The sequence below is a fragment of the Myodes glareolus genome, chromosome 13, assembly GCF_982192425.1.
Source record: "Myodes glareolus chromosome 13, mMyoGla1.1, whole genome shotgun sequence".
In the NCBI taxonomy this organism is placed as follows: Eukaryota; Metazoa; Chordata; class Mammalia; order Rodentia; family Cricetidae; genus Myodes; species Myodes glareolus.
In genome coordinates this window covers 24,929,705-24,945,336 of record NC_142038.1, presented here as the reverse complement: position 1 = coordinate 24,945,336, position 15,632 = coordinate 24,929,705, and the positions used below count along the sequence as shown (strand labels likewise).

The 15,632-nt window shown below is 42.0% G+C and overlaps 1 protein-coding gene across 7 annotated transcripts in view; it reads right to left on the bottom strand.

Annotated features, from left to right (window-relative positions):
- Piezo2 (piezo type mechanosensitive ion channel component 2) overlaps positions 1-15,632 on the bottom strand; it is a 373,285-nt gene that overhangs the window by 288,227 nt on the left and 69,426 nt on the right. For 6 of the 7 annotated variants that reach the window (XM_087896005.1, XM_087895998.1, XM_087896002.1 and 3 more), the window contains exon 2: positions 10,913-11,008. The exons of the other annotated variant lie outside the window; for it this stretch is intronic. In XM_087896005.1, the coding sequence (XP_087752131.1) occupies positions 10,913-11,008 (96 nt within the window). The remainder of the gene's footprint in view (positions 1-10,912; positions 11,009-15,632) is intronic. 7 annotated transcript variants of the gene reach the window in all.

Here is a 15,632-nt window from a genome sequence, read left to right as displayed (position 1 = left end):
CACACATCACAGCCCCTGGCTTGCAGTCACCTATGAAGCTGTGTCCTAGCAACTCTATCTAGGAACATGACAAGTGCTCAGTAGACATAGAAAACAGAAGCTGAAAATTTCAGTAGCTTGCCCAGTGGTGCAGAGCCAACAGGTGACAGAGCTGTGTCCTGCTCACCATTGCACGTTGAGTTGGCCTCACAACGCCTGACCAGGGAGATGACATGAAATGTTTGACGATAGCTAATGCATGGTAATTTGAAGGACAGATCAACAAACTGAAATCCCTTCAAATGAATAATACCCTGTAATTGAAATGGCAGGTTTTCCATAGATACCATTTGAGCCAAAGAAATGTTTGGGGCTCTTGGGATCTTTTCTGTAGTCACACAATAACCTGCTATTTCCTGAAACAAGAACTATGTTGCCGAAAAGCTACTCTGATTTCCTGCTTGCCAAATTCACAATAATAGTGAGATAATAACCTGTCCCATCCTACAAAAGAGCAGAAAACTTAAACATTCTATAATTGATTTTGAAAATGGAGACATGAACTTCCTAACTAGTTTGGTTAGCATTTCTTTTCGTGGTGAGCTGATCTTATCGGCAATGAAACACCAAGTAATTTATCCAATTAAATATTTCCTTGCTTTTTGGTTTATTATGACATATGAAAACATTGTAATAATAAGGCTAATGTTCTAAAGACTATTTATAACAAAAACCAGATGCAGGGGTGTTTTAAAATATGTGCTACTATTTCCGTTCTGATGTCTAAACACAGCTTTACAAGTTACAGACCTCTTTGCCTCTTTAGGTAGGGAAACTGAACACTATTTTTCTTTTTTTTCAGGGTGCTGCTAGTATTCTGGATAAGTGTAGCCTGGGCCAGAACCTTTGAATAAGATATTTTTGGAGTATGTGTTGGGGGGTGGGTAATTTATAAGGGTAGCACAACTTCCTACTGAAGCAGGGCTCCTATTCAGGGTTATATTAGTTAGGATTGCTTTTCTTCTTGATCATTCTAAGATAACTCTGACAAAAGTTTACAAGTGCTAACCAGACCTGCTGTAAATTTCACCTGTTTATGGTTGCTGACAGAACACAACAAAGCTCTTTCTTTTGTACCCCTCTGAAACCCTGCCTTCCAAGATGCTGCAAGAGATCCCACCAAGAAGAGAAAATATTAATAAAAATGCTATGGTGTAAATGCGAGGAAATGAATCAGAGGAATTGCTGTCTTGGTCCAAATTAAAATAAATACGATTTATTCAAAAAAGAAAAGCTATTTAGAATTATTCCAAATGAGAAGGTAAACAAAACTGCCTCAAGCCACATATTTAAAACAACAACAACAACAACAACAAAAAAAAATTCTTCAGCTAAAGCCTGCAAAAACTGACATTGCACAATTCTTATGTTATTCCCTTGGCAACTTTGCTGGCATTGGCAAAGAACTAGGCTACTCAAATCCCTGTAAGGCACCCGAAATCCCTGTATGTCATCCACCCCAGGCATGAAGTTCCTATTGAAAGGTTTCAGGTTTGGGGTTCATCATCCTTCGGGTAAGAGAGTTATTAATGGTGTAGACAAACAGACAAACAGCATGGCAGGGCTCTGATGTGAGTTGATGCCTGCCCATGTGGCAGGGATAGGCTTCCTTTTTAGAAGTTTCCTAGGAAGAGGGGTTCAGGCCTGTAGCCAGCTGGTCTCTGATTCCACGCTAGCAGCATGGGGCAGGGGTACTGCCCTCTGGGGAAGCGAATCATGCCAGTGTGTGAAGTATAGGATAGAGGAAAGTGAGAAGGGGGCACATATGGTCAAGACGAACCAGGTACACAGACAGCAATGTGACGTCATTAGTCCTCTGATGTTTGGTGTCTGGTTAACTTGAATTCTGTAAACTGCCTTGGGGAAGGATTAGGGATCCAACCATTCTCCAGGGATCCTTGAGATTCTGTTAGAGGACCAAAGATTCTGAGCCAGGCTCTCGGTAGGGAGGCTCTCATTTCCTTTACCACAGCTGTGGTTATAGTGAGAGAGAAAGGCTGCAAGAGATGTGCCTGGCCAGTTTAACTCCTAGTCCCAAACCTAACACATAGCCCCGTGCTGTCGCAGTGAGCAGGATCTTGCTCCAGAAGACAACTTTGTTTGTAGAAATACCTTCAGTAACGGCCAGCACTGTGTGTGACAGCCGCACCTGATGCATGAATTCATCACATAATGCTTATAAAATGTTCTGGCAGCAGAAACCAGCTAAGTGTCTAGGACATGACACTTCCTTCATCTGAAAGTGTCTCTTTCAACAGACCCCAAAAGATAAATGAATCTCCTCCGAAAAGGATGAATAAAAGCCATCCATCACTTCAGACAGTGAGAACACATGTGAACAGAATGACTTACTGAAGAGCTAAGCAAGCAGACGTCAATTTCCAACATACTGCAAATAGCACCCTGCAGGTAGATGTGAGTCTCCCTCCCCAGACAGTGCGCACGCACATTGCCGGCAGCTCTAGAACCATCACTTAGTAATCAAGAGTGTCTGGCATATAGCAAATGGTGATGATAGGTGCTCAAGTCACTAATGTCCTTCAGGAGAACACTTGTCCCCAGGAAAATATGAGCTGGACCTTGAGGACAGCGCTTGCCTTTTGTAGTTCTAGAATCAACGAGTGCCTCAGCATGCTACCTAGTCACCTGGACATATGAAGTCACATGTATCCATCTGCACAAGCATCGTGACAATCATACTCTTATCATGTATATCAGCACTGTGACTTTCACTCAGGTCAGCATCAAACTGGCTCCCTCACAAGGAGCAGTAACCTCCAGACACCGCGCTGGACTAAGCATTCTGTCCTTTCCTTCTGAAATCTACACGGCTCATTTACTAGCCAGTTGTATCCCCATCCACTGCAAATGCTACCAGAGTCAGATTTATCTCACAGGGACAGCGGTTTGCCATTACAGTTTTCATCCCCTTGTCTCTAGACAAGTGCCAAGGGGTACCCCGAAATCACCTCAGAATAGTAACGGCATAGCTGGGGTTAACTAGGCAGTTCCCAAAAAACAGTTACACTGAAAGCTAGTGCTCAGCCAGCTACATAAAACCCAGGGTGTGAAAAGGCCGCTCCAGTGAAATGCGGCTCTTTCTTCACCTCGTCAGTCTCCACAAAATTCAACACAGCGCCTGGTGAAGGACAGCCTCTTGATTAGTATCTGCTGAAAGGCGAAACCGGCCTCACTTAATGTGATGTATTGTCTTACGTAATGTACACATATGCCATCCGCCCACATCAATATCTGTTGCGCCCCCTTAAATAGACTCATAGTGTCTTTCCAGACCTGTGAGCTCAGAGCCAAACAAACTATCAGCCAAAAGGCTCCACTAACTGACCAGGCATCCTTCTTTCCTTTCAAGACCCCGGAGGACTTAGCCCTGCCCAAGGCATGAGTCAGACACCAGAGAGACCAATAGCCAGACGGTGCACACAGTGTCCCGGGCCTGCTGCCAACGCACCTGGAACCAGCCTTCACCTGCAATATAGATCTGTAAGAATTATAGGGGTTTTAGCTTATTTATCTTATTTCACGTGCATGACTGTTTTGCCTAACTGCATATATGTGAGCTGTTTATGTGCCTGGTGCCCTCCACAGTCAGAAGAGAGTACCAGATCTCCTGGAACTTAAGTTACAGATGGCTGTGACCCACTATGAGGGCGCTGGGAATTGAACCCAGGTCCTTTGTGACAATGAGTGCCCTCAATGGCTGAACCTTCTCTCCAGTACCATGGAAGAATATTTTGGATGAAATAATATATCCTTTAAGAGTTCAGTGTGAGAATTAAATTAACTGATGTATGCAAATAAAGGATGTGCTTACTACATACACAGTGCTAATGGTCCTCTATCAACAGGCCAGTTAGCCTAAATGCTACCAGATATCTAGGAGCAAAACATTAAAGACCCTCACAAATCACTTAACTCTTTGTTGTTATTTAGAGAGAGCTAATATAGCCTTCCAGGGAAGACTAGCAAACGAGAAAGATTTCTCCATGCCAGATGTTTGGATCCAGTGTTACTCTGACACTGTTACAGATACCGCTGAACTTCAAAATACTGAGTTTGTTGAGCACCTGAGCTGCCTTCTTTCAACCCAGATATGCTTTAGCATTTATCTCCCATCTGAAAAAAAAATGCCAACCGCGTTGACCAGTACATCGCCCTTGGAATGTACAGTATAAGACATCTATTGTGTGCCTGCATGAAGAACTTAGGGCCTCCTAAATCTGAAACACTGGGCCATGTGTTACTAACTATTAATTAATTACACGCTATTAAAGAATTTAATGGAGGCCTGTCTCAATCCTTCACCCAAAGCACTCTGTTTATGAACAGCAAGAAAAGCCTCATTTCCTGTCCTCCAGTATTACATGCTTAAATAAAATGCCCATCATTGTAATTGGACACATAAAACATTTTAGCAGACTTGATGTCTTCAATTACTCATGACTGTCTGATCCTAATTAAATTGAGAACAGCAGTCCTATGGCCTGCCATAGCCTAAGCTTCTGTTTCCAGAGGACCTGTGCATGCAATAAACTATTGGACAGTTTTTCTGTTACAGAGACTGTGGTGAGAATAACTATGTTCATGTTTCTGGAACAGTAGACAGTGAGGTAAATTCATTCTATAAGCATTGTTTGTTGCCTATAGTCCAGGCACAATAGTAAACATATCAGTGTATCCATGCTGTCTTGATGTGTATGCAAAAGAGAGCAAAAACACACTACATAAACTTAGGATGAGACCTAAACGTCCAGGTGACCATCATGCCTAATGCTTGTTCAGTCTCCAGTGAACTTCATGGCAAAGGGTGTTTATTTGCAACCTGTGGTTTTTCACTTAGTGGATGCCACAAAAATAAAGTCAGAGAAGCTGGGAGAGTTTGCTATAGGGAAGGGGGCCTCAATGAGAAGACCCCGTGAACATGCAGGACACGCTAGATGGTAAGGAGCTGCTGTTTGAGAAATCCAGAGTGAGAACACAGTATCAACAGAAGTGGCTTGTGGCCGCAGAGAGAATCAGCTTGTACTTGCTGCCTCGGTGTATCCCGACTACTTAGAACCAAGTATCCAAGCCCAGGAAATGTATGAAGAGACCTATTTGGCTCTTGCCCTGGATGCTGGAAAGTCAAGACCATGTTTCTCATAGCTGCACGGGAGCCGGTAACTATCTTTTTGGTGCATGACATGGCAAGAGAGAAGAACACATGCACACCTGATCAGAACCATCCTTCTCCTCTGGAGCAGCTAGGAATGGAGGCACATGACCTCACCTCATAACCTCATTCAATCCTAATCACCTCCACACATCAGTGACACGTGAATTTGGAGACTAAATTTTCAGTGCATGAACTTCAGGGAATACAATTTGACCGTAGCAATCACAAAGGTAGTTTAAAGATGTTCTGTATGTCTTTGGGGAGAGGTGGGAGGTTAGAAAGTTAGGGGATAAATATGAATTGTCCTCCTGGAACTAAATGACAGTCACTTTGCCCAAAAGAAAACTTAAAAGTAGTTAGCATTGAACCAAAGAATCCAAAGAGACTGATGTGCAATGCAGGCTTTACCCTGATACTACCATGGTCACAGGGAGATGGCTCAGCCACGGCAGGAACAGACCAGGCAGGTGTGAGCAAGAGGATGAAGATCTTGACAGACATGAACTTCTCAAACCCTGGTGCCGTTCTGGTTTCTACACATGGAAAGTGACCTAGTTTAAAATAATATTTATAATTTTAATTTCTATACTGACCAGTTTAAGGAATGTTATAATGCTCAAGTGTCCAGGGAGGTTGCTACTGCCATAACTCTGTAAAATGCTTAGAGTTTCACCCAGGCACGGGGAAGTCTCAGCCCATAGAGGGACACTGAGGAGCCATCCAGAGAAAAAGATACAAATGCACATCTAGGGTTTCCAAGTCCAAGTATTACCATGAATTGGTGGAGCCGATAACTTCATAGGCATTAGTATGGATAAAAATTAAAACTGGTTCACAGCACGGTAAATGAAAGTGGGAAAAGCACAAGGCAGCTTTACTAGGGAAGTGAGGGAAGAGGTTTCTAAGCAAGTGGCAACTGAAATGAAGCTATGTATGAAAAAAATGGCTATAATTCAAGATCCAGAGAAATGCATTACAGGCAGAGAGATCTGTTCAGGACAGTACAATGTCCATTTGTGCCACAGTAAGAAAATAACTGAAACTCTGCAATTTATAAGAACAGAGATTGTTTTCTTACAGTTCCGGAAGCCATGAAGTCCAAGAGCATGACACACACGTGTGGTCTGGCCTATATGGTGTGCAGCTACACTGTAGAGCACATATATGAGACAGAGTCATCCTTCTAGAAGGCCCACCCTAACGCCCTTTGTTCACGTGTGAGTGTGGGGCCCTCATTACCAGTGCTTTTAAAATACTTCCACCTTCTGCTCTATTACCATGGCAACTGTACTTCAGCTTGAACTCTGGAGGGGGTATTTAAATTGTGATATACGAATTTGGCAATTTGAAGCCACATACAGGACTGGTGAGCTAGTTCAGGGATCAAGAGCACTTGCTCTGGCAGGGGACCTGGCTTCAATTTCCAGAATCCACACCGCAGTTCAAAATCATCCATAGCTCCAGTTCCAAGGGTTCTGATGACTTCTGATCTCCATGGGCATCAAACACGTACATAGTGTACATGCATATGTGCAGACAAAATGCTTACAGATGAAATAAAGAAATCTTTTTAAAAATTAAAAATCCACGATTCTATAGCTACATGGGTTCTATAGCTAACTACTGTCTGTGGAATGAATTTACACTTTGCTTAGACTTCTCTCTACTCATTGGTCCTCACTGAGCCTAATAACCCTAACCAAGGTGGATACCTATACGTTAAGGGGAACACTTCGACGCATGAATTGGTACCCAGTTGAGTTCATCGAAGGCTGTGCCGTACACGAGTGTCTGCATTCTTGGACTTTAGCGCTGGGATCATCGTCATGTCTCGTTCTTAGCTTCCACGTGGACCCCTCTGCTGAGTTCCCAGCCTTCCGGCCTCACCTGTGTCCGCTGAATGAACATCTACAACAATACGCCCAGAACCTGAGGCCCAGTTTGACTTGCACAGTAAGAGCATGACTTGACAGTGTACCTGAAGGCACGCCTGGCGGGGAGTTGGGAAAACAGAACTGCACAGAGAGGAAGGTGGACAGGGACGGCTGGAGCTGCCATAACCCCCTCCCCCACCCAGAGACTACCCATCCTTCAGGACTCAGAAACAAATACTGGATGACCATTGGAGCCAAACTACCCTGGTCAGGGGGAGGAGTCTATGTAAGGTGGCTTCCTTCAGACTTCTCAATGGGTCTTAATGCCCGCAATGGACCTGTGTGTTTAGGTCTAGTACTGGTAGGCACTATTGGGAGGAAGAAGGGACCCTTCTGAGTGGTAAATATATAGTGGCAGGCCATCAGGCAATTGGGCACATGCCCTCAGAGAGGACTGCGAGATCCCAGGCTTATCCCTTGCTCTCTTTTTTTGTTGGATCTCAGCCGTGAAGTCAACAGTTGGCTCTGTCGCACTCCCCGAGACAATATGTTGCCTCTCTTCAGGACCAAATGCAGTGAGTCCTCTGGCCGCTGACTAAAATCTCTAAATTACTAATCCTGTCGGCAAACCTTTCTTCTGTGTAAAACGACTATCCTTGGGTTTGGATATAGTGGCAGAGAACTGAAGAACATGGACAAACATCGGCAACACCAGGAAAAAAAACTACTGTGACCTGCCCCTGGAAGGCCTTTAGACAGCAAGGAAAGAGGCTCTGCCATCTTAAGGAAAAACTCATTTACAACAAAGTATCTACTATGCAATGCATTTCAGAAGAGAATCTGACAAAGTAGGAGGCCACTGGAGGACCATATTCGGTGAGAACAGTTGAGAACTCACATCCTGGAGGAACAAAACATATCCCGCCAAGTTAAAAATGGAAGCTTGGTTGATGGTTCGTTCTGTGCCGCCGGAACATACTCCCTGGGTTCCTGGTTTTCTTTTCACCTTTAATGAACTTCCTGTATTAAATTTTCTTTTTAAAAAATACCTGGAGTCATTTCTGATTTAGGAAAGAACCCCAAAAGATTCAGTCCTATGGAGATAATCACACATTTAACGATCTCAGCCATTTAATGAATGAAGTGCCTAGCCTTCCACAAACCCTTCACAATATTATTGGAAGGTGACCTCTGATCTCTTTTAACTCATTGTTGCTTTAGGCAGGAAACAAGCCCAGGGAGTGCAGGAAAGGACAGTTCAGTCTGTCCTGAGACTATCTGACAATACTTTACAGCAGCGGTTTCAACCTTCCTAAGGCTGGGATCCTTTAATAAATACAGCTTCTCATGTTGTGGTGACCGCCCCAACCATAAAACTATTTTGTTGCTACTTCATAACTGTAATTTTGCCTCCGTTATGAGTCATGATGTAAATATCTGATATACAGGATATCTGATATGTGACCTCTGCGAATGGATCATTCAGCCCCCAAAGAGGTCATGACGCACAGGTTCAGAACCACTGCTTTAGAGTTCCCAGTGGGAAAGGAGCTCCCATGTAACGGACCGTGTGCTGCAGAAGGGTGCCCTTACTACTGCTGACATGTACTTCACCACTCCCCAAACCCGTTTATTTCAACTCAAGAACTCTCCGATTGTATTTCATTTCTAGCTCAGTGTGCCTGTAAAACAGAATCTGGCAAGGGACAATGCTTGCATCAGCTCCTGGGACCAATTCAAATTTACACATGGATTTGGACATGGTGTTTCTGGGAGGTACATTGCAGAACTTACTGAGAACCTTGGCCAATGTCGTATAATTCCTGAGATGTGGTTATGAACTCAAACGTTCACAGCTTCATGCTTTTGAGCCTACATCTGCCCTGAAGGCCCTCTTGCTCCTGTGACAGGCACCTGGCTTCAGTACATGGACTCCAAGCATGACCTCATATGACCTGGGAATGTCTTTCCACTTTGCCTTTTCACAAGGTTCCTAGAAGTGTATGGATTTTTTGAGTCTTACAGATCATAAAAGAAATCATGTAGATTACATAAACAAACAAACAGATGAGGTTATATTAATACCAGTCACGTTTCCTGGTACTGAGATGCAGGAAAGAGGAAGACGAAACACCCGGATGCTGCTTCCGGGTGCTGGTGTAGGGATTTCCTAAAGAACCTGTTCTTGTAAGACCAGAAACGGCAGACACCTGTGTTCCTCTCTGTGCACTGACCTTGTAACTTTTCATTCACAGGATACGTCTGCACCTGCAGAGGATGTGTAGTTTTTGGTTCTGTGTCATATATACCTCCTTCCTGACAGTCACAGGGCTCAGTGTACTGGGCTTAGCCCAAAGGGCACCTCTAAAATTGTTACAGTATGAATATATTACAGATTCATAAGTATTGACTGGGCGGGGGGGGAATTCAAGAACTGTCACAAAAGTGTGAAAGGTATTCTGGTTACCTGATCTCCAGATAGAGCAGGAGCCTACCTGTGTAAGAACAGAACATCAAAGAACTCAACTGAACATATAAAAGTGCTCACTTTAAACACACTGTGTTCTGAAGGCTCACAAAACCTTTCTTTGCAGCACGTGCCTCAAGTTCCAGAATGGGAGTTGCCTGGACATTATAATCTTCTTTTCAGGGCCAGAAATCCTATGTTGAACTCTTTAGAGCAAGGTTACAGCTGATGGAGCTCCACCAACACTGAATTTGCTGCTTGATAAGGATTTGCACAAACTTCAGCTTCTACAGCTTTTCTTAATTTTGGTCAATTAAGCACGTGAGCAATTCAGAGCTATCGTGACTGGGAGGAAAATCGGTGTAGCGTCCGTAGCTCAAACTACTAGAACAACTGCGCAAAGCATTATTAAATTCCCTGATCAGGGAGAAGGAGAAAGATGAAGCTGTTTACTGTTCTTTGCACACCATGGTCTTTGCCATTTATCCTGAAGAGCCAGCCCATCACTAAAAAGGGGGTCACCACAAATGGCCTTTCCCACGTCACTGAAGGTCAGGACAAACCTAACTGCCTTTTCCTGTCAAGGACATACACAGCCGTTTCGCTCACCTGCAACATTTGGCATGGTCCTTACGGCTTGTAATGTTACGCGTTGTGAAAACAGTATATTTCATCCAGCTCGAGGGAGCTTTGTTTTTGTATTTGTGGAAGACCTTCTGTTAAGTGCGAGCACAAGCCAGAATGGGCTAGCTAATTAGACTCCTGCAAAACCATCACTGTTGTTTTCTCTGCCTCGCGGAGCAATGAGCAAGGATCTAAAGCTTCACAGGAACCTGCTCTGGGTGTTCTCTGCCGCACAGCTCTGCTTTCACCGTGCACTTGAGGGACATGTTTAAAAAAAATCTCGACTGATGTAAAAGCAAGGAATAGCAGAAAACCAGGCTTCCACCCAGGTCTCCCACTGAAAGCCTTCAATGGGCCAGCCGTTCCTCTACTCTTTTCAATGGCCAAATTCTCCCCAACAACAAAATATTCAAATGCATATGCCAGTTTTGCCCTACCACATGTCTTGTTTTTATTGACAGTACTCTGAGTTAGTTTTCACTAACCACAGAATTCCAGACTTTCTTAGCAAGGTTCCTGACTCAGTAAGGAACTCACACAGGAAGAATGGCTGTGGAAGTAACAAAGACCCATGCAAATTTGTTCTATTCTACCTGATAGTGATTACAACACTGGACTCCACCCCCAACCCCTGCTGGCCAGATAATAGCCTCCTCCCTGAAAAAAGACAAACCCAGAGAGTCCAGAAGCATAACCAAGACATGTTTACTATGCTGTGGCGTCAGAGTCTCTTACCTTGCATCGTTGCTTTGGTTGGTTCTGAGAACAGAGGAATGAGCAAGAGGTAGATAAGGTAGACAAAGGAGAGCCCATTGTATCGGAATGCACACGCTGTAGTTGGGAAGAGAGAAGAGAGGAGAATGGCATTAATAACCACAGGCCAACACAACAGCTGCATGGGCAATGGTTTCAAAAATCACATGGTTTCTCTCTCTAAATAGGCAAGTCAATCTCAAAGCAATAAATAGTGTTCCCTGTTCACCATTGTATTGAGTACAGTGTGAAGCAAAAAAAAAAAAAATTAAAATACCTAGTCTCTGTTCTTAAATTTTAAGAATGAATTTAAATTTAACAGAATAACTCCATTAAAATTAGCAATAATAACTTGTTAATAAGTACACAATATCAAAATACATAAAAACAGAAAGTGTTGAGAGGAAGATGTTTCTACAGACAAATGAAGCCACATTGTTATTGGGCTTAAAATTGACTGTCATGCTATGTTCTTCATGAATTTAATTGTATCCATAAAGCAAAAGCTTCTAGTATATTTGTGAAAGAGGAAAAGAAAAACATGAAGAAAACAAAAGAAAAATGATCAAATCATAAAAAGACGGTAGCAAGAGCAGATGACAGAACAAGAGCTTCCATAAAACAACAGGAAAACAATAACAAAATCGCAACAGTAGTCTCACCTGTCAACAATGACATTAATCATTAGTGCATTACATTCTCTAGACAAAAGATAGGGAGCAATGGCTATATAGACAGCAGAACAATCAATAAGGGAGCAGAGCAGGGAGGTTAACTACAGATCTCCACCCTCTTGCCTTTCCTCCAAATCCAATCCCCCAGTCTCACCTTCAACTCTGTGGCAGTCCACCTGCTGAGACCTGCCCTCTCTCTCAGCCCCTGTCTCAAGTGGATCACACAGATCTCCCTCCCAACCCTTCCTTCTCTCCACCCATCTCTTTATCCCAGCCCCCAGTTCCAGCAGGCATTCCCTGGGAAACCACAGTTCACTCCAGTCAGGGAAGCAGGGAAGCTCTTCACTCTCCCTCAGCTCCTCCAGATTCAATCTCAAATCTCATGCCCAGCTCTGGGTTAAACCTCTTGTGGCCTCTCCTCACTCTCTACCCCATTCCCAGGGGACCAAGCACATACTGATAGAACACCCTGCTCCCCCCAACACACTCCTAAGGACTCCCTCAGCACCTGCTTCTAGTACATCCCCATTCCTAAGAGTCAGCTCCCAATACCTAGAAATACATTTTACCCAGATCTCCCAGTGACCACGCATGGCAGAATCCTAGAAGAGTTCCCTACCAAGCAACACAAAGCCACCACGCAGTCTGAAGAAATAAAGAGGGTGGCAGAAACCAAGGAACAAAACAACCACCCAACTAAGACAAGATCAAACAGCACCACCCAGAACTACAATTAGGAGCCTAGACGCCAGGGTAAAAACACAATCAATAACAGCCAGAACAATGTCTTCATGAGAGCTCAGCAGCCCTACAACCACAGGCCCTGAGAATTGCAACACAGCTGAAGAACAGGACAGAGACCTTAAAATAGCCTTTATGAATATGACAACGGTCCTTAAAGAGGAGATTAATAATTCTCTTAAAGAAATCTATAAAAGTACAAGCCAACAGTGGAAGAAAATGAATAAAACAGTTCAAGACCTGACCTGAAAGCATAAACAGAATCAGTAAGAAAAACCCAGAACTGGGGCTTGCAGAGGGAAATCTGGAAATGAAAAGTTTAGGAAATTGAACAGAAACCTCAGAGGCAAGTTTCACCAACATAATAAAAGAGAAGGAAGCAAGAATCTCAATGAATAATGAAGACATTATTGAAGAAATGAATACCTCAGTCAAAGAAAATATTAAATCTACAAAAATCTTAGCATTAAAACATTCAGAAAACCTGAAGCACTATGAAAAGATCAAATCTATGAATAATAAGAATAGAGGAAGGAGAAGAAACCCATGTTAAAGACACAGAAAATATTTTCAACAAAATCATAGAAAAATTCCGCTAACCTAAAGGAGATAACTATCAAAGAATAAGAAGCATACAGAACAAAAAATAGACTGGACCAGAAAAGAAATTTCCTGGAACATAATAATCAAAACACTAAATGTAAAAAAGAAAATATTAAGAGATGCAAGGGGAAAAGACCAAGTAACATATAAAGACACACCTATGAGAATACTACCTGATATCTCAATGGAGATTCTAAAGCCAGAAGGACCTATACAGATGTGCTGTAGACTCCATATGAGACCTAGCAAATCTTCCAATCACCATGGTTAGAGAAAATAAGATATTCCATGATAAAACTAAATTTAAGCAGTGTCTATCTGCAAACCCAGCCCTATGCAGAGCACTATAAGGAAAATTCCAGCCTAAAGAGTTTAGATGCACCCAACAAAACATAGGCAATAAATAATCCCAGGCTAGCAAATCAGAAGAGGAGAACACACACACACACACACTACTACCACCACCACCACCACCAACAACAACAACAAAATAACAGGAATCAACAAACACTGCTTATTGATAGCTGTCAACATCCATGGTCTCAATTCCCCAGTAAAAAGACATGCACTAGCATAATAGTCACAAAAGCAATATCCATCTGGTGCATCCAATAAACACATCTTGACATCACGTATAGTCATCATCTTAGGGTAAAAGAATGTAAATTGATACTACAAGCAAATGCACCTAAGAAGCAAGCTGACATAGCCATTTTAACACCCGACAAATTAGATCAAACCAAAACTAATCATAAGACACAGGGAAGGGCACTACATACTCATCAGAGAAAAAAATCCACCAAGAGAACACTGCAGTTCTTAACGTACATGCAACAAACACAAGGGAACCCAAGTTCATTAAGGAAATACTACTACAGCTTTAATCATGCATTGATCCTCACACACTGATAGTTGGAGACTTCAACGCCTCACCAATAAACAGGTCATACAGACAAAGACTCAACAGACAGACGCTGTTTATAAATGAAACCACATAAATATTCAACAAAGGAAGAGAATTACAGATCAATTTCCCTTATGAACATTGATGGAAAAAAATAGTCAATAAAATACTTGGAAACTGAGTCCAAGAGCTATCAAAAATATCATCCACTGTGACCAAGTAGGTTTCATCCCAGAGTTGCAGGAATGGTTCAACATATGTAATCAATAAATGTACTCCACCATATAAACAAACTGAAAGACAAAACCCCATAATCATTTCATCAGATGCAGAAAAGGCCTTCGACACAATCCAAAACCCTTCATTATAAAAGTACTGGAAAAATGGAGGATGCAAGGGATATACCTCAACCTAAAAAGGCAGTCTACAGCAAGCTCACAGCCAACATCGTCTTAAACGGGCAGAAACTCAAAGCAATTCCACTAAAATCAGAAACAAGCCAAGGTTGCTCACACTCCCCATACCTCAATACAGTGCTTGAAGTTTCAGCCAGAGCAACAAGAAAACTGAAGGAGATCAAGGGGATACAAACTGGAAGAGAAGAATTCAAAGTATCTTTATTTGTGAATGATACGATAATATAAAAAAGTGACTCTAAAAATTCCACTGGGAAATTCCCACAGCTGATAAACACTTTCAGAAAAGTAGCAGGACACAAAATAAACTCCCAAGAATAAGTAGCCTTCTTATTGACAAATGAAAAATGGAATACATAAAAAAAATCTGGAAAACAACACCCTTAACAATAGCCTCAAAAAGTATAAAATACCTTGGGATAACTTTAACTAAGCAAGTGAAAGACTTGTATGATAAAAACTTTAAGACACTGAAGAAATTGAAGAAGCTATTAGAAGGTGGAACGATTCCCCATGCTAATGGATTGGTAGGATTATTAAAGTAAAAATATCCATCCTACCAAAAGCAATCTACAGAGTCAATGTAATCCCCATCAAAATTTCAACAAAATTCTTTACAGGTCTTGAAGGGACAATTTTCAGCTTCATAAGGAAACACAAAAAACAAAGATAACTAAAAACAATTTTGAATAATCAAAAAACTGCTGGAGGTCTCACCATCCTCAACCTCAAATTGTATCACAAAGCTATAGTAATAGAAACAGCATGGTAGTGGCATAAAAACAGACATGCTAATCAGCAGAGCCTACCTGACGACAGAAACATAAATCCATACACCTATGAACACTTGATTATTGATAAGAAAATCTGGAAAAAAGATACTATCTTCAACAAATGGTTCCAGTCAAACTTGATGTTGGCATGTGGAAGATTGCAAATAGATTCATACTAATCAATCCACACCAAACTCAGTTCCAAATGAAACGGAATTCCAAATATAAAACCAGATACACCGAATATGATAGAAGAAAAAGTGGGGAATAGGATTGAGCTTATTGGCACAATAAAAGACTTCCTAACACTGTTAGCACAGGTTCTAAGATCAACAATTGATAAATGGGACCTCATGAAACTGAAAAGCTTCTGTAAGGCAAAGGACACTGTCATTTGAACAAAGTGACAGCCTACAGAATGGAAAAAGACTTTTACCAACAGTATATCTGATAGAGGGCTATTATTCAAAATAGATATAAAGAACTCAAGAACTAGGTATCAAGAAAACAACCCAATTTAAAAATGGGGTACAGATCTAAACAGAGAATTTGCATTAGGGGAAATTAAAATAGCTGAGGAACATTTAAAGA